At 26.9% G+C, this 18590-nt stretch overlaps 1 protein-coding gene across 7 annotated transcripts; it reads right to left on the bottom strand.

Annotated features, from left to right (window-relative positions):
• Window positions 1–341: 341 nt before the first annotated feature.
• On the bottom strand, window positions 342–9996 carry LOC126849999 (nose resistant to fluoxetine protein 6-like). 7 transcript variants are annotated; one of them, XM_050592569.1, is made up of 14 exons: window positions 9880–9987; window positions 9459–9743; window positions 5303–5550; window positions 4905–5098; window positions 4150–4256; window positions 3281–3505; window positions 2981–3194; window positions 2680–2845; window positions 2513–2592; window positions 2334–2429; window positions 2146–2275; window positions 1362–1545; window positions 979–1121; window positions 342–901 (listed from the first exon to the last, which is right to left on the bottom strand). In XM_050592569.1, the coding sequence occupies exons 2-14, from the start codon at window positions 9703–9705 to the stop codon at window positions 752–754; spliced, it is 2184 nt and encodes a 727-aa protein (XP_050448526.1). In that variant the 5' UTR covers window positions 9706–9743; window positions 9880–9987; the 3' UTR covers window positions 342–751. The 7 variants fall into 7 exon arrangements, with proteins under 7 accessions (XP_050448526.1, XP_050448535.1, XP_050448516.1 ...); XM_050592578.1 differs by lacking the exons at window positions 9459–9743; window positions 9880–9987 and adding exons at window positions 7628–7989; window positions 8061–8791; XM_050592559.1 differs by having other exon boundaries at window positions 9459–9996.
• Between the last annotated feature and the right edge of the window lie 8594 nt (window positions 9997–18590).

The following is an 18590-nucleotide window of genomic DNA, read 5'->3' as shown; positions in this document are numbered from 1 at the left end:
TGTAATTATTACTATTAATATAATTATTATTTTTAACATAATAATAATTATATTATATTAAAGAATCGATAATATTACGAACCATTACTATTAAAATTGGTGATCATTATTACAAATAATTATTAAAATTAATAACAATATTTATTAAAACCAATACTATTACCTGATATATTTATGATATATAATATATTATCTAATATACAATATTACATTCATATCATATCTAATATATATTATATAATATATATAATATACATATCTAATATACAATATATAATATTACATATTTATACAAATATTAAATTATTATAAAGTGTAACACATGTATGATATATGCGATTAATACTTTACATAATTGATAAAATTTATTTTATGATTTCATTCATAAGTTTTAATACAAACAAAAATATTTTGTGATATCTTCATTTAAAGCACGAATAGAACAAGTAAAACAAGAGTAATGACATTTTCATAATTAATAGGAATTTAAATTATCGATTAAATCTATTAAAAATTTGATTGTTTTAAGCGTAATTGAAATCCGATGATCTAAAATACTTTTAACTAGGTGAATCACATATATGATCTGTTTGACTGTGTACTACACGTGGAGCAAAACGATCCCTTAATGTCCCTTGAAGAAAGCATTTTTCAACGAATTTTGAAACGAGAAAACATTGTATTTACATTAATATTTTAATATTAAAATTAGTATTTTAATATTACAATATTTTGATTATGATATGTAATATTATGACATTTTGCGGTGTGTATAATTTCTGATGTTATTGTGAGGTTGATAGAACATTCGTACTAATAAGATGTATGGTACTTCTGCCATTAAAGATAATACGTAAGCGCAAATGTAACTAATCACAAAGTATCCAATAAACATAACAACCTAAAAATTGATAACAAATGTTAAGAAGTTCTCTCTTTATCAGTATCAATTTTTTTTCAGGAATAATCTCGGCTTACCACAGGCAGTGATTCCAAATGAATGGATGTTTCACTAGTCAAGTGATTCAACTGTATGACAAAAGGATGTATAAGATAAACACAATAAGTAAGTTTGCTGAAAGGGATCAAGACTTTTAATGATAATAACTGATTAACAATACCTGTAACATAATAAAATAATTTGTATGTATATGTGTGATAAAATAAGATATATTAAAATTATAGAATTATTTTTATGCGTTATGCCAGCATTTACTGAAATAAAGAAAGAATAAATTAAAAATAATTTAAATAAAAGATGCAAGTCACAAATATAATATTATAACTTATTTATATAGATAAGAGAGTATGTATGTGTGTATAATCTGATTTATTATATATATTTTATTAAATATACTAACCACCATACTCAGTAAAACAAGCTATTACAATCCATGCTATACCTGTGGCCCAAATTGTTCTACTTAATGCAACATAGATAGCAGCATACAGAATAGATACATTTTGTTTATAAAAGATTAACGAAGAAAAGCATACAAAAATAAAACACGCGCTGCTAAAACACCAACATAAAATTACAATTCCCTAAAAAAAAAATTATTTTAGATATAAAATATTATAACGCAATAAGAAAATATAGATTTAGAGTTAATAGTTCAAATATTAATTTTATCGATTTTAATAAAATATGTTGTAGAAGCAAGGTCACTGAGTTCTGTCAACAAATGTTAAGTATTGCTCAATATTGACATTGTGAGAATCTTGCTTTGCATAGAAGCGAAAAGTTGTGCAGAACTAGATTTATTATTAGACATTGTTAGATATAAAATAGATTTAGATAGAGTAAATTTTTACACATTGTTTAAAGCTATGATTAAATTATGCTTATTTATATATAATAAATAATTAGCAAAATCTTTAAATTTTGCTCAAACTTATGATTTTGATCACATGCTTCAAGTTTATTGAAATTAATAAAAACACTTTTATACTATAATATTCAGTTTTATACTTTTTTAAATTTATATTAATATATAAATATATTAATACACTTATAAATTAATATATAAATAATAAATCAGAATAATATATTCATGTATTTTGTAACTATTTTAATAATTTAATAATTGCTTAGTTTTTCACATTAAATATATTATTTTATATAAAAATCAAATTATACTTTACTTTTCTTAAAACCAATTTTTTATTTAGTCTTCTTATAATGTAACCTGTAATTATGCCAATAATATATGGTCCTATTCTGATCCAAGGAGGGTAATACAAGACATTTAGAAGTCTTTGTTGTTCATATAATCTACAATAAAAAAGTATTTAATTTATCTCATAATTAGCAAAATGTTTTTATCACTTACGTCGGAACAAATTCGTAAATATATGAAATATAACCGGTAAGTACAATTGAGCTTATTAAAAGTGCAGCCAATATGCCAGCAGCTATGTAAAAATACCTGAAATTAGCAACTTTTATTTATTTGAATATATGCCCAGTATATATACTGATTATAATAATACCATCAATAGATCAACTTACACAGTTGATAAAATCAATAGCGCAGTAGCAATTATAAAATATTGCATGTCATTGGCTACATACCAACTCCAAACCATACACTATGAAAAAATAAAAAATTTTAAATAAAATTTTAATATTTTTTATCAATATTGAACTAATTATCACTATTTTAAATATATTTATACCATCGAATCTAAATCAAACAGATTATTTATATATAAAAGATTTCTCCATGAATATTTTGTGCAAGTTTCATACATTCTATGTGTTAGGTAAAATTGTGAATTCATGTCATACCAAGCTGAATTTAATTGTACTATTCCTATCATCATCATGTATGCAGGTGTCAACCTTAAAATTTGGGATATAAATATGTATATATAAAAAATTACTTTCAATGTCAAATTTTAATTCTAAATTTTTTTTATATGCATTGCTCTTGTTTATTTTTTGTATAAATAAAGATAGAGAGAGAAAAAAACGTACCGAATAAATCTTTTTATTATATGAATAAAAAATTCATTTAGTTTTTTTTTGTATTCAATTGACGTAGAATTTTTTTTGCCTATTTTATCCTTCAAATATAAATAGGCTACTAAAAATCCGCTTAAAAAAAAGTAAGTGTCTACTGGTATGATTATATTAGTTAATATTTGAATGAGAAAATCAAAGGTGAATCTCATTGATAATGCTTTATTATCTATATATACAAAATAATATCTGTTATATGTAGAAAATAAGATATATGTATATCAAATTTATAATTTTTTTTTTTTGATTACTTACCGATACAATCTAACATGAAGTATACGGTATGATCAAAAACTATCCAAATTATACTTAAAAATTTTAATCCGTGAATAGCAGGTATTGCGTCAGCATCTAATTTTGTGTTGAATATTATTTTTGTATTTGTGTATATAGAAAAACACATTAGTATTTGTCCAATTTTGCTTTCTTGATATATGGACGAAGATGTTATTTCCATTTCCTTGGGTATATCTATCACATCTGTATCGCAATACAGAATTTCTAATGTATATTTATATATGTATAAAAATCAACATATGACATTGATTAAATGAAAAAACTTGAAAAAATAAAATTAATTAATTCCTCTAAAAAAAACATGTTATTGATATATTGTTGTCTTCCCCCATTTCCGCAATGTTGTTTGGTTTTCTTTTGCTGTATTTATTTCTTGAGTAGCTGTTATCGTGGAGATCACATATTTTGACAATTTGTACTTGACAATTCGATGTGTTATAATATTTAAGAAATAATTTAAATAGATTCAAGGTTTTTTAAATAAGTTTTGAAACCGTTGATATAATTTTTAATATTTATAAATGAATTAGACTTTATTTATAAATGACTAATATTTATAAATGAATTATACTTTGTGTTATATTCGATCTTCAAAAATAGATCGCTGATATAAAAAAAACATTCGTGAAAAATAAGAAGCGTTTAGTTTCTTGAAAATGTTTAGACAATATTTGAACAATAATCACTTTATATATACAAACAGCAAAAGAATTAATCAGTGTCGTAGATAAAAGGCAATCAAATGTCAATAACATGTCTTTTTTAAAGAGAAAGACTTTAGTATATTGTTATTAGATTTTTAAAGTGATTTTAAATACGATACTTACTAGCTATAGTTTTATCCTTTACAACTAAATATTTTCTTCTTTTTTGATACACAAATATATCGTATATTGTTCCGATTATCATTATGAAAAAAGTAAGCGCTAAAATACTGCAATTATAAAATAAATATAAAATATATCTTTCTATTATTTCAAAACTTTTGAAAGCCATACAAAAATTTGCCTATAAAATATATTACTCAAAAAAAGTAGAGAACATTTTTTATATACTAAAAATTGGACTATTTTCAAACCGTTCAAACTCGGCGAAAAATTATCGTAGGCAAAATAAAAAAGCATTTTGAAGCTTGAAGTTTCAATTTTAATGCTATTAATACTATCAATGATTTAAAAAATTTTTTTATCTTTCTTATTTTGCTTTAAAAAAAAAACAAAACACATTGTTTTGTTCTTAAAAATTTAGACAAAATGTAGTTTATGGAACTTAAAATTTTTGAGAGAAATTTTTTATTGAACTGTAAAATGCTAAAATATATAATTTTAAAGAACAAAAAAGATAAAAAAATTTTTTTAAGTACCAAAAACCTATTAAAAAGAAACTTTAAGTTTCAAAATGTTTTTTTAATTTTTTTCTCTGTGATTTCGCAGAATTGCAATGGTTTGAAAATAGGACAATTTTTAACGTATGAAAAGTGTTTCTGTTTTTTAAGTAATTATTATTATATACTGATAAAAAAAGTAATTATTATTTTATATATATTATTAATTATATATTTTCTTGGCATTTTTTGACTTACCAGATGAAAAATATCGAATCATAAAGTAACCATTTTGATTCATCTTTCAGATTTTTAACTTCGATCAATTTGAAGTCCATAGAATAAAGGTCACTGATAGAAAAAATTCTGTCGCGAAATATTTTTTTCAGAATTAAACTTAGATCATTTATAGAACACGATGCTGGTAAACAGAGACCGAGCGTAATTATATCCTAAAACAAAATATCCTGTATAGTACATATTAATATATTTTTATGTGTACAAAGTATATAATATATATATATATATATATATATATATATATATATATATATAATTTATAATTTAATATTTTTTCTAGCTAATTTTATGTAAGGGAGAGAGAGAGAGAGAAAGAGAGAAAAAGAGAAATTTATTTTATAAAAATGTATGCTTACCTCAATGGTATAGAATTTTATGTGGTATTGAAGAGTACTGTTGTGTTTGAAATGAGCGACAAAGTAATTTACCTCGAAAGGCGGAAACTTTTTTTGTAGGTCATGATATATCGTATTATTTAATGTATGCCGCTCTGCGTCCTCTAAAAGAGCTGTATTCATCGTATCGAGACATTGACTACGACTTCCCAGCCAGTAATTATTTCCATAAAGAAAACCTGGTTTAAATGCACCACTAGAATCCAGCACTAAATAAAAAAAAGTAAACAATTATTATTCAAATAGAAATATTAAGCAATAATTTTCTTGTTAAAAATTAGTCCATTATCAATGTTTTTATTAATTGTTGAATTTAAAAAATAATTTTTGAATATCTCACATTATTTAGGCCCGATAGACCAATATGTTATTTTGACTTTAACGGGTTTTAAAACTTGTAATCTTTGACACTAGTCAATATTATTTGGATTTGGGCTTTAGATTTTAGACTATAAGTTAATCAACGATTAAATTAGTCTTAATCTTAAAATCAAAAGCCACGACATTAGTTATTGTCAAAGGCCAAAAGTTTTAAGTCTCGTTTAAAGCAAAAATAATATTGGTGTAACCAAGCTCGTTGATTTAATTTATAGGCTAACATACATAGGCTGGCATACACAAACACATGCGATATGAACGGCTAAAGATCCTAAAGGTATAAATGCGGAGACGAAGAGACCCCGGGGCTTAATTGAAGCCAACTGTCCAGCCAATCCCGCGGTCCCGCTTATTAATAGTCGAACTGTTATTTCACCTTTTGTCTCTCTTTTTAATGACTACTCATTTGAATACACATTAAAATATTATGTTATATTGTTATTATTTACTAATTAGAAAATCATGTGCCTCTGGGGAGACACAAAGGTTTTTTTTAAGATCACGGAATTGAACTTGGGAAAGTCGGGATTCATCCAAGAACGCACTCATGATTCGGTTTTATTTAACTTTTTATTTTCAATCATCAAATTTAAATGACCTTTTGTTTGTACAGTTTGCGTTGGTTCTTCTCGTAATCTTGTATTTTCTAGTCGCGATTATTCTTAGCGTATGTAATCGCGTAGTACTATTTTATATAGTCACGTAGTACTATTTTATGTCATTTTTATTGTCTGACTCGCGCATGTGATTGAACTCTATATACATTTCGTTAGTCTAAGTCGTCTAAGAGATTATGATGTACGCGTGACTTATTATTAGAGTTTAGAATATTTGACTGATCAAAAATTACTCGTGTATTTTTGATTTTGCAACTCTCTTCCACTCGTTAATGAAAAGTTTTATTGTCTTCCCTTCGATTAATTTTCGGAAAGGATCGCTAAGCAACATGATTATATATATTTGTATATATGTATATACTTGTATAATTGTGTCATTCATTTTGGATGACAATTTGAAGTCAAATTTCTTTGCTTGCATTTTCGCAATTTCTTCGAATCGCGTGTCATTTAACTTCCGCGCGAGGCTTGTGCGTCAGCGCGACTCAGTGCGTCAGCGTTTCACACGATCAACACTTGAAACATTATACGCCTTTTTTCGATTTAGACTTGTAAGTTAGAAGGCATATTTTAAATAATATTAATTAATGTAAACCATATAATATGATAATATTGTAATAATTTGTACATAGTCTTTTGAGCAATAACACATGTTCTAAATATAGATTATAAATAATTATTAAAATTTTATATTTACACGCAACAGATAAGATTATTCCATATTTTAGTAATAATATAGTAATATAATAAACAATTTTATATTTACACGCAACAGATAAGATTATTCCATATTTTAGTAATAATATAGTAATATAATATACAAAGTAATGTCTTAATATCATTAAACTAATAATATAATTATTAGTTAATTTTCTATTTTTATGACTGACGGTTAGTACAAAAAAAGAATAGAATTTATATATTATAAATTTGTTTTGCCGATAAAAATAAAACAATAAAATAAAAATTTAAAAATAAAATACAAAATTAAATTTTAAATATTAAATATAATTGTACCAATAATTGAATTAAAAAATAAATCATTTTCTGTTAAAATAAGAGATATTATTTAAATGGCGATAAAAAACTAATTTCTCAAACATTTATTGTGTTGAATATTTTCTTAAATAAAGCATATGCCTTACGCAGATATTTTAAATATCTTGTATATATATATATATATATATATATATATATATATATTTTACGCATTTTATCTTTTATCTTTCAATCTGAATCACATTAAAGAAAAAAATGCATTTGCATTTTTACGGTGCATAGTTGTACTTACAAAAAAATTTTATTAGGATTATTATATCTCGACAGATTGCAAGTGACTTTTTTTTCTAGATTTTACATTTTTAATCATAGTTTTGTTATTTAAATGTGCTCGTTCACATCTTTTTGCTGTTACTAAACTTGTTTGAATGTTTTTTTCTAAAACTTTCTAATAAAAACTTGTTCTCCGAGTTGTGCCTTCAAAATGTCGAAAGTCATCTTGATACTCTCTGAGTAATATTATGTTTAATTTTAAAAATGTCGCCAGTAAATAAATTAATAAACAAGTGTTTATACGACCAAACTGGCAATTTATTGTTTGATTATTATATCACGACGTTTCGACCATATGGTTTTGGTCCTTATCAAGTGAAACTAAAATTACAATACAATAAATAATGATAGTCATGTTACAAAGAAAAAAAAAGTAGGATTAAGCAACTTACGTTATAATTAAAAAGTAGAAAGAGAAAAATCGAAATGTCAAACTGACATTGTGTCAACCACTATGTTTGGAATACTGAGATCAACTAAACGACCTTTATTAATTTATCGTATATGTTGTTTAAATTCTCTGTATCTTTTTGGGAATTAATGTCAAATTTTTTAATAAAAAACATTTCAGCTATTTCTCTCTTTCTTACATGTTTTTCGTTATGTAGAATATCAGGCGCTGACCAATCGAAGTCATGATCAAATTTTAATTTGTGTTTGCTAATTACGGATAAATTACTTTCGTGCATTTTTATATTATTACAATGTTCCTTGACTCGGGTGCTTAAGTGTCTTTTTGTCTGGCCAATATACGAAGCGCTACAATTCTTACAATTTATTTTGTAAACAACCTCCGTTCTATTGCTAATAGGCAAACTATCCTTGCCGCGTTTAATCAGTGAATTTAATTTTTTAGGTATATTGTAAACCACTGTCAGTCCCATATTTTTAAGCAACCGACCAACATCGTCACTCAAGCCTTCGACAAACGGTAGTGCGATGTAGGAGGGTTTGTCTGTATCAATTTCCCCATCACCTAGAATGCTACTGCTCCAGTGTTTCAAAAAATTCAGTCTCTTACAAATATAACGATTTACAATGTGTGTCGGAAAACAATTATTAAGTAAGATCTGCTTAACGACATCAATGTTTTTTCCATGAAACTGGTCGTCAGATAGTAAAATAGCATGGTCAACAAGTCTCTGAGTAATGTCTTACTAATTTTTTTTACTAGATGAGTGTGACATGTAAAAAACATTTTTAAAATTAAATTTGCATGAAGCTACAATAAAAATAAATCTGTTATCATATCTTATTTCTATCCTATTTTTATATTCTTATTTATATTTTTTTAGAATTTTTTAATAAAGCATTTTTAGATATGTGTATGTGTATTTACATATGTGTATGTTTCTACACATTTATTATATGTAAACATATAACAGGCTAACATATGTATATGTTTCTAACACTTTTTTTATTGTTATTTGTATACTGACAGAGTTTGGGTAAATAATGTTATAAGTTTGTATATTAAATCTGTACACTTGAATTGTCCTATAAATATGTCCTAGAAATATCTAGGCTAGATAATTTTGCACGTATATAGTTTATTTTTATTACAATGTAATACTCTCTAATTAAAATTAACCGCAATTAACTAATTACTAATAATTATTAACTAATCGTTTTTTCTTTTTATAATAATAAAAAAAGGCACATGAGTTTAGGTAACTTTAATTATAGTTTTTGAAATTAAACAATTAATTCAGTATAGAGTAAACGCAAATAATATTTTTGAGTTTCTTTATAAAATTACAATTAAATAAATAAATTTTCTTTTTACTTACTTTTTAAGCTCCATAATATTCGTTGATCCACGGCGTCGCGGAAGTCTCGTAATTGCTTTCCGCATATAGTTGAATTAACGAGACTAGCTTTCGAAGCAATTATATAAGCAGGTAGCATATCACTAATGTTATTAATATCTTTTTTGTATTCATTTTTGTTAGATTTGTTAATTTGTCCAAAAACACCAATTAAGACATCAAAATTTACACAAATATACAAAATAAACAAAAAACGATAAAATAACATAATGCAGCTATAACTTTTACTTTTTTATTGCAAGTTGTCTGCAGATTTTTTTTATATCAATTACTATATCAATTATAACAATATAAATATCAATTATAACATTATAAATTGTAACAAACTTCAGCTTTTTATTTATACTTTTTTGATTTTACCAATATTATTAAATGCAGTTACTAGCTCTGTTGAAGTAGCAAGGCCCTATTTATCGAAAGGCTGTGTTGTATAAAGTATAACTCGCGTTTCAGTATGTACAGAAAAATTTCTCTATGACAGTGTATACACATTCACTCACGTTCGTTGAACAGATAAAATACTTGTGTGAAACGCTGCTCGAGAGTTCGATTAGTTTGTTTGCTTATCGCTATGTGTCGCACATTGCGTCATTAACACGTTCCGTGTCACGTGTACCACAAATGGTACACGTCGAACTTGATCTACAGGCCACGTGTACCATAAATGGTACACGCAGACATATTCATTTAATCCGCCAAAAACATATGTTTTATGATAAATTTAATTCTATAAAATATATCTCCACCAAAAGAATGAGGCATTAAACAAAATGCAGTATAGAACAAAGCACATAAATTTGTTTATTTGTTATATGTACAATAATTATGGATTACAAGTAATGGTTGATTTTTTTAAAGCAAGGGATGCATAGAAATGGCTTATTCGGGCAATCGCTGCAAAACGTCACAACTCTTCTTCTTCTGCACATAAATAATCCACTAACGTTATTCCAGGTGTACCCATGAATGGTATAAGTGACGGTTGGTTTCCACTTGGATTTATCCATTGGTCTGGTAAATCATCAGTAATATTTGGCGCTTCATTTTCAGTTTCGGAGCTACTTACAATTCGGCGGGATTTCGATCTATGGCGCGCGGTAACCTCAAATGTCTCATCGCTCGTCTCATCAGAAGATAATATAAATCTGCGCGAGCGTTTTATACTAAATGAGATTTCTATTTCGCTGGAAATAGAACTAGAACTATTTACGTCTTGTACTTCCATATTGCCTATCATAAGGGTTAAAAATTAAAAGTTAGATCATTCGATCGATACAAAAAATTAAAAGATGAAAAAATAAACTAATGAAAGGTAACAATAGAAACATGTTTTCTCACAGAAAAAAATGAAAAACAAACAATGTTTTCTCTGCATATATATACCTACCGCCTCTTTTGTTAGATATTCTATTTCTCTCGTTTTATACTTAACAATTTCGAATACAACAGGTTCTCTTTACTAATTGAAAATTTGCGAACTGATTGACTTTCACAGTCGAAATGATCGCAGCGCCACGTGTACCATTTATGGTACACGGTGTCGCAACTACTCTAAACAAGCTAATTATTTATGGATTGATGATGTAATGACATATTGTGTGACAATATATCAATTTTTAGTCAAAACAGCGAATGGCCTGGAGATCATGTTGGGCAAAAACGGCGTGGCACGGAACGTGTTAAATAAACTTGACGCTGCTATAAAGTGTATACAGGGTGTCTCAAAAATTTTGACACACCCGAAGTGTGAAGGTAGATTGGGCCAAACTGAGTCGAAAAGTCCTGTACCATTGTATTTATTTGTATCAAATTTTAATTTTTATATAAATTTTTAATTTTTTGTATTGATTCCTAATTTCCATTTTTTTTTTATTAATTTTCAATTTTATTTTTTATATTTTATATTAGCTTCTTTTTAAACTTTTACTGGATTTAAGGAATGCATATCATTGTTTACATTTTTGATGATTTTTTATAATAGATACCATATTGCAAATTATTAATTATATTTTTTTTTAATATTGGATATAAAAAAGAAATATATATAAATTCTAGAAATTGTATAAATTTTTATTTAGTTAGTCCAACTTTTTTATTTTATTATTTTTTTTAGAAATTAAAATATCTGTTTCGTACAATTTTTTTTGGTTAATATAATTTTATAAATTTTTATTTTTAGTTGACGCAATTTTCTTAATATCATTACTTTCATAAGGTAGTTTTTTACATACAACAATTTTTACAACTGGTGTGTGTACTTGGCGCTTTATTTACTTTATGAATATATATATATATATATGTATAATATATACAAAAATATATAAAAAGTTTTCCCTATTTCTTTCTGAGTAGTGTATATGTCTCATATTATCTTATAAAAAAATTTTTTAGAAGAAAAAAATTGATTTGTAATTGGAAATATTGGGTATTTGATTATTATTATTGATATAAACTCTAAAAATTTATCTTTTATATATATTATTTATTAATAACGTTATATAAACAATGCTATTACAATATATCGAATAATAAGAATTATATATCCTGCAATATAAAAAGATTAATTTATACAATTTATTTTATATAATAATAATAGTATAAGAATTTCTTGCTTAATAAAGTAATTTTTTAATGGCTTGTTATTCTCCAAAAATCTTTGATATATATACGAAAAATTCTCAAGAGATATAATAATTTTTAATGCATAATAAAGAATTCGAGATATTATATTATGATGCGCTATTTACCGATTTTATGGTTAATGGATTTTCACTAAAATAATGTAAAAATTTACATTATTAATCATTCACGAAGGGTGACAACTTCCTAATAGACGTCACAATTATCAACTTCGCGGAATAATTATCGCAAACCACGAGCCCGAACGGATATGCGACGCCAGGAATGGGAGGCGAATTGTTCCTTTCGTCGCGTCAATGTAACACGACCGCGCGACTGTTTGGACGTTTCGCGAAATAACGTCGAAGGTTGGGGGTATGAAGGGCCGCAGGGTATGGGGTGCGTAAATTACGAGGAGCTTGTTCGTGCCGGCAATAAATCATACGCGAGGCTGACAGGATCCCAGTCGCGACATCGTTGCATATAACCCGTCGATTTAAAGTGTGTACGTGCATGTTGCAAGTATTTTAGAATTCGAATTCAAAAATGCATAGTAGAATATGAGGAAAATAAGAGCGAGTTTGGCTGGTCAATTAATTTTATATTTTTTCAATATTCGACATGCGCATTGAAAATATGAATTTGCATCATAAAATCTAGAAAAAATTAGTCGATTATCTTATTATTTATTTAATAGTTTTGAATTATAATAATTCGAATAAATTAATATATATATCCAGATTGAAACACAATGCTCTACAGGATTTTCAAAATCATCAGTATATATTTTATACATAATGGAAGATATCAAAAATGCAATAAAGATAATAATTGTCATAACGAGATATTAATGGTGACATTTGTCAGTGATTAAAAATTGAAAACAATAATAATAAATATAACTGGAATAAATAAATAATAAATATTTAATGTTAAGATAATTTATGTGTGTGTGTGTGTGTGTGTGTGTGTGTGTGTAAACAATTTTATCACCACATTTTTATACAAAAATAATTAAAAATATATGTGTGTGTGATTTAAACAAGATATCATTAAAATATATAACTATGATTTTGACGAGCTATATAGATAAACTCTAATTAGTTTCACAAAAATCAATTCGAGGTTTATCGATTACCGTCGCGTCTTGTCGGCGACAGGTTGTGTCATCCGTCGATTTTACCGGTTCAGCCTAACTAATGAAAATTCTCGGAAAAATTGACTTTCACCCTAGATTTCTCCCGGTCGTAAAACCTCGGAGACGAAGGATCTTCTCGTAACCTCAGCTTGCTCCTATCCACGCCCGTTCTACAATCCACGGAAGAAGACTCAAGAGGAATTCAATCTGGTCTATGTGACTAATGAACGAATAAAACTGTTCTGTCCGTCGCGTTTCATTCTCTCCTAACTACGTCTACCCTCCGAGAAATATTCGGGAAAAAAAGTTGATGAGCGCTTTGAGCGTCAGAAAGCTAATTCATTATCGCAGAGAAGCAGCATTATTATTTAAAACTTAGTCTCATGCGAGTTATCATTAATTATCGATAATGTCATCTTTCGGCGTACAATAATACACAAAATAATTCCGATATATTCAGTTGATTTCGTTGATTGTATTGTACGCGCTTCGCAATATCGCTTCGAAATACTGCGCTTAAATGTCCCATTACAATCGGTATAATGACAATGGTAATTGAAATACTCTGTAATTAGTACGTACTATATCACACGAGGGAACATTTTACAATTCGTGCTGCATTTAGTTCGATATGACAATGTTTTGCAAAAATCTCATGTAAACTATAATCTCTAATAATTTGGCATACATAACACTTGAATGTATGTGACGAGCGATATATCTTGTTGGACAAAACGTCAAGCTAGTTTTGCTGTGATATAGTGATATACACAGTCCCTGTATATGAGGATAAAATATAACTTTTAATGAAACATCAATGTCAGGTAGACCGATTTATATTGTGCACGAGATATTCGTAATATCGTTACTATAAATCATTGTAAAAATGCAGTTATGATGACAAAATCGACAATATTTATGATATTGACGAGTAAGCTTTCAAATTACCTTGAAACAAATCGCTTCTAAAAAAAAAAGGCAAAATAAATCAGAATACGAACGGTTTCGAGATAGTGGAATTTCTCGATTTAAAGTGATAATATCCGAGATCTACGGATGTTCTTTCCATTTCTAGCTGAAGCGCAAGCCGTCGCAATTTTCTCCGAAGAAGATTGTATTTTTATCAATCGAAGACATATCACAATGATAGATATTCAACAATAAAGTTGCTTTAAAAAAATATCTCAAATCTAAGGCATTATTGACTATTTCAAGATAATAGATTTATCAGCATAAAATTTGAATATGTTCAAAAATAATATTTTGTTGAATTAATAATAATACAAACAAATTAAGATTTAAAAAAAAATGCCATTTATCTTTAAATATATCTTTAAATATATATGGTGATAATATGGATTGTAATAAAAATATTTTTTTAAATATAGTTTACTTTTTTCTGAAATGTTTTGCATTGTATCTATTGCATAAATTAAAATATATTTTCTGAAAGTTAGAATAAAGACTTATTAGAACGCATAATATTAAATATTTAATGCATTGCGCATCACTTTGTGCATCAATGATTAAAAGCATATATTGTAAAGTATAGAAGATAAATTGCTTGTCATTCTAGCAATATGCACACAATTAAACAGCCGCCCATCTCGAAAGTACCCCATGCATAGTTCAACTTTGACTAATGTCTCCGAGAAAGAGATTCTCGAGCGCATTATTATTCTCGTGAGTTCTCTTTCGTCGTTTGAAAAGCCGCCGCGGTATTTTGGAGATATCTGTTTTCAGAGAAAAACTTTATTGACTCATATTGCAGAGCAATGTGTCTAATTTGATGGCAACCAAAGTGCGCGATCTTTATTTTACGATCGTAATGGCTAAACAGAAAATTTGTGGTCTCTTGTGAACTTTGTTTTACAAATTACCTTGAGTCATTTTTAATGATTGGCCATATAAAGTACGATGTGTATCAAGCCATGTGAACATTGTGGGTGAAGCAGAAGCGGAAAAGACGGCGAGTTTGCAACCGCCGCTGCCACTGTCGAAGCCGAAGGCGAAATAAAAGGGAAGACGACTGTGGAGGAAAAGTTTCATAGGGAAGTTCAGTACTTTAAAGCGGTTTTCATGCGAGCTCCGTCCTACGAAAACGAAATTTAAGGGTCACTCGCGAATCGCGGCGGCAGAGGATGATGAGAAGGGAAGAGAAAATAATAGGATAAAAAGTTTCTTTTAGAGTGCGCGCACACACAGGGAATTTATCGGCGTTCACGATAGCGCCGATAATGATTCTCAATTGATTTCAGAAGTTAAAGAAACGCGTTGCATCGTGTGTTAAAGTTGCAATTTTTTGTAAGCTTTGAAAAAACATTGAATTGTACTTATTATATCATAAATTGAAACATAAACCTTGATAAATATTGATTTTTTCATATTATTTCATGTTTGAAATTCTTGTATTGCTTTCAAATAAATGGCAAAGAAAATTGAGTGCTTATGCCGAGGCTAGCAAAATTTTGTCAAGTCAAAAATAATAAATCCTTCCTTTAGAATAAGTGACAATTGGAAAAATGAAACGATAAAATGTACGATAAAAATGACGGAAAAAAGACGGAAAAAAGGAAAAGCAGGCAAATTTAATATTTCAATATTTCGACAATTAGATAAACGTAATAATATTAACGCATAAATACAATAACGTAGTTAAATATATACTTATGTATTTATACACTTATACACATATATGTGTACTCCTAGAGGCTATTATTCAATTTTTAATCGATTTGGTTGTACAGTATTTGGTTTGACATTGTACAGTATTATTCAAATGTACATCTATGATAAAATTCATTTTTGATAACTAGATGCTACTTGCAACATGTTTAGTTCAAAATTAATAGCTAATTAATAAAATTATCACTAAAATATCTCCATACAAGTAAATTTTAAGGTACAATATATATAAAATGGAATATATATCTTTCGTCACAATAAATATTATCATATTTCTTTAAATTGTTGATTTCCGAATGCTTAATATTCATAAATTAAAAGTATTATTAAAACATTTTTGTTATTAATATTAATAAATTAAAAATATTAGAAATACGCATAGATAAAAATATTGTTTGTTTAAGTTTGTTAAAAGGTTATAATATACATATTTATAGTCAGTATAGTTAATAGAGAAGTAAAATAACAGTGATAAAGGAATGCTATAAATCTAAGAGTTACACCTATATTTTCGATCTGTATTATATCATCATAACATGAAGAAACTTTAACAGAGTATAGAGTAGTCTAACCACGTTTTGTGCCAGAAAGTCATACGTCTGACTCACCTAGTAGGCAATGTGTTAGGTGAACGTGTCTAGTGTCTCAGCCAGTGCTTCTGGAAATTATAAATTGTACGATTTATCACGTACTAATAAATATTTATACAAGTTTTTTGTATAGCAGCGCTTAAATTATTTTTTTTTGCACAGAAAAAAAACAGGCTCTTATGATAAAACATGGATGAGAATGAAGTATTATTCTTTTTACTTTTTCCATGTCAAATTTTAATACAATTTTTTCTTTACTTTAAAATAAATATTTTCTTAAAGAAAATGTATCTCAAAATGGTAATAATTTTTAATTAAAGAAATTAATCTTTTTCTTCTTTCTTTCTCTTTATATCTGTATGTGCTTATATATTCAAAGTTTACTTTATATTCTGTCTACTTTATACATGTATTCTTTATATATTCAGTTTTAAAAATAGAAACACTATCTTAAATTTTAAATAATTAAACAATATTTTGATGGAAAAGATTTTGAAAAAGATTTAAATAGAAAATATTTGCAAAATATTGATTAAAACATATATCATCTAAAGAAAATTACTGCAAAAAATGGATTTAAATAGAAAAATTTTGACAATATCATTGATGCATGCTGGGATATTATGTACTAATTTGTATATTTTTCCTCTTACAGAAATAAAAACAAGAATAGAAATTGAGTACGGCAAAGTTCAATAATTTATAATTTATAGCATTATATTTAGATAAATTAATCGCTGATAATGTTCGAGACTTTTTCATTCCACAAATTAATCACCAAAAGATGATATTCTCGAAGTTTTCTTTATAGTAAAAAGTCCGATTTGTCCGATCAATGATTATTTCATCGTTGTAAATCACAAAGGATATAGAGATTAATTTTACTAATAAATATTTATTACAGTTGTTGAAATGGCTTAGTTTAATAATTGTTATTGCACGTGCAATTCTTTTCTATTTACGGCTAAAAGTTTCAAATAGAAAATATTATACTCACTTGCCTTTCTCGCTAGTTATGGGCGATTTGGATAAAATGACTAGTGGAAAATTAATTGGCAAGTTAACCAAGTTTTGCCCTTTTGTGGCGTGATTCTATCGCAATCACGCGGAACTATTGTGAAATTTTTTTTTACATTGAGTTAAACTTATCTCTGTAAAATTAGCAGTCTATTTTAAAATTTTTGGTTTGTAATAAATGGAGAAGTAGAGATAGAAAAACAATCTGCATCTTTTTTTTCAAAAAGTTCTAGTTTTAGAAAAATGTTTAAAAAAAAATTATAAAAATTCCAACACAAGTAACTATAGATTCCGAAAATATGGAGTATCAAACTCACATTTTGATACAAAATAATAATTTTTTCTACTTTAATTAAGATTGTTATAATATTTTTTAATAACATTCCGCATTATTAAAAATTCTTAAAATATGCTAGATTTTCGAAGAAAAATTTTATAAGAAAATTTCTATTCGAAAACTGCTAAGTCTCCAGAATTTTTTAAATCAAGTAATCAACACATTTGATATAAAAACAAGATATTATTTAAACGTTTTTATATAAATTATTATAGCTGCCATACTGCACTTATTATGCGCCAACTTAATTTGTCTCTTGCAATTTTGAAGCAATTCTAGTGTTAATTAAAATGAGTCGTTAGTCGCAGAGAGATCTTCTTTCCACATACGCATTATTTCGACTCGGTGAAATTGAGATTTATTATTAGTTCATGTTGGAAGAGAACGCGTTACGACGTATTACTTCATATTTCTGGATTAAGCCTTCCCCTCTACTACGGGAATCTACGCACGAAACAGTCGCTTATCATGCATCTTTTATAAGCGCCATTTGCCGCTCTGAATTTTTCCGTCTTTTAAGTTATACATTGATCACTGTTCACTTGCATCAAATGTTTATTTTAACGAAATGCAAAATGTAAAATTTTACTTATTTGCATGCACAATAGACAAACTTTGTATAAACTTGTAATTAAAGTATTATAATAAAAAAATAATAGAAATTGGCAGAAATATCAATTTGAAGTTTGCTCATTTTACTGATTATT

This window comes from Cataglyphis hispanica, chromosome 1, assembly GCF_021464435.1.
Source record: "Cataglyphis hispanica isolate Lineage 1 chromosome 1, ULB_Chis1_1.0, whole genome shotgun sequence".
Lineage (NCBI taxonomy): Eukaryota > Metazoa > Arthropoda > Insecta > Hymenoptera > Formicidae > Cataglyphis > Cataglyphis hispanica.
Note: the sequence above shows the minus strand (reverse complement) of the source record. Positions and strands in the feature narration are given on the sequence as shown.

Coding starts and splice junctions, on each gene's coding strand:
- LOC126849999 (XM_050592559.1), bottom strand. CDS start 9,705: ATGTTATTTTATCGTTTTTTGTTTATTTTGTATATTTGTGTAAATTTT. Junction 2,846..2,980: donor ATAATAAAAAGATTTATTCG/GTACGTTTTTTT, acceptor CCAAATTTTAAG/GTTGACACCTGCATACATGA. Junction 1,122..1,361: donor TTGTTTTACTGAGTATGGTG/GTTAGTATATTT, acceptor ATTATGTTACAG/GTATTGTTAATCAGTTATTA.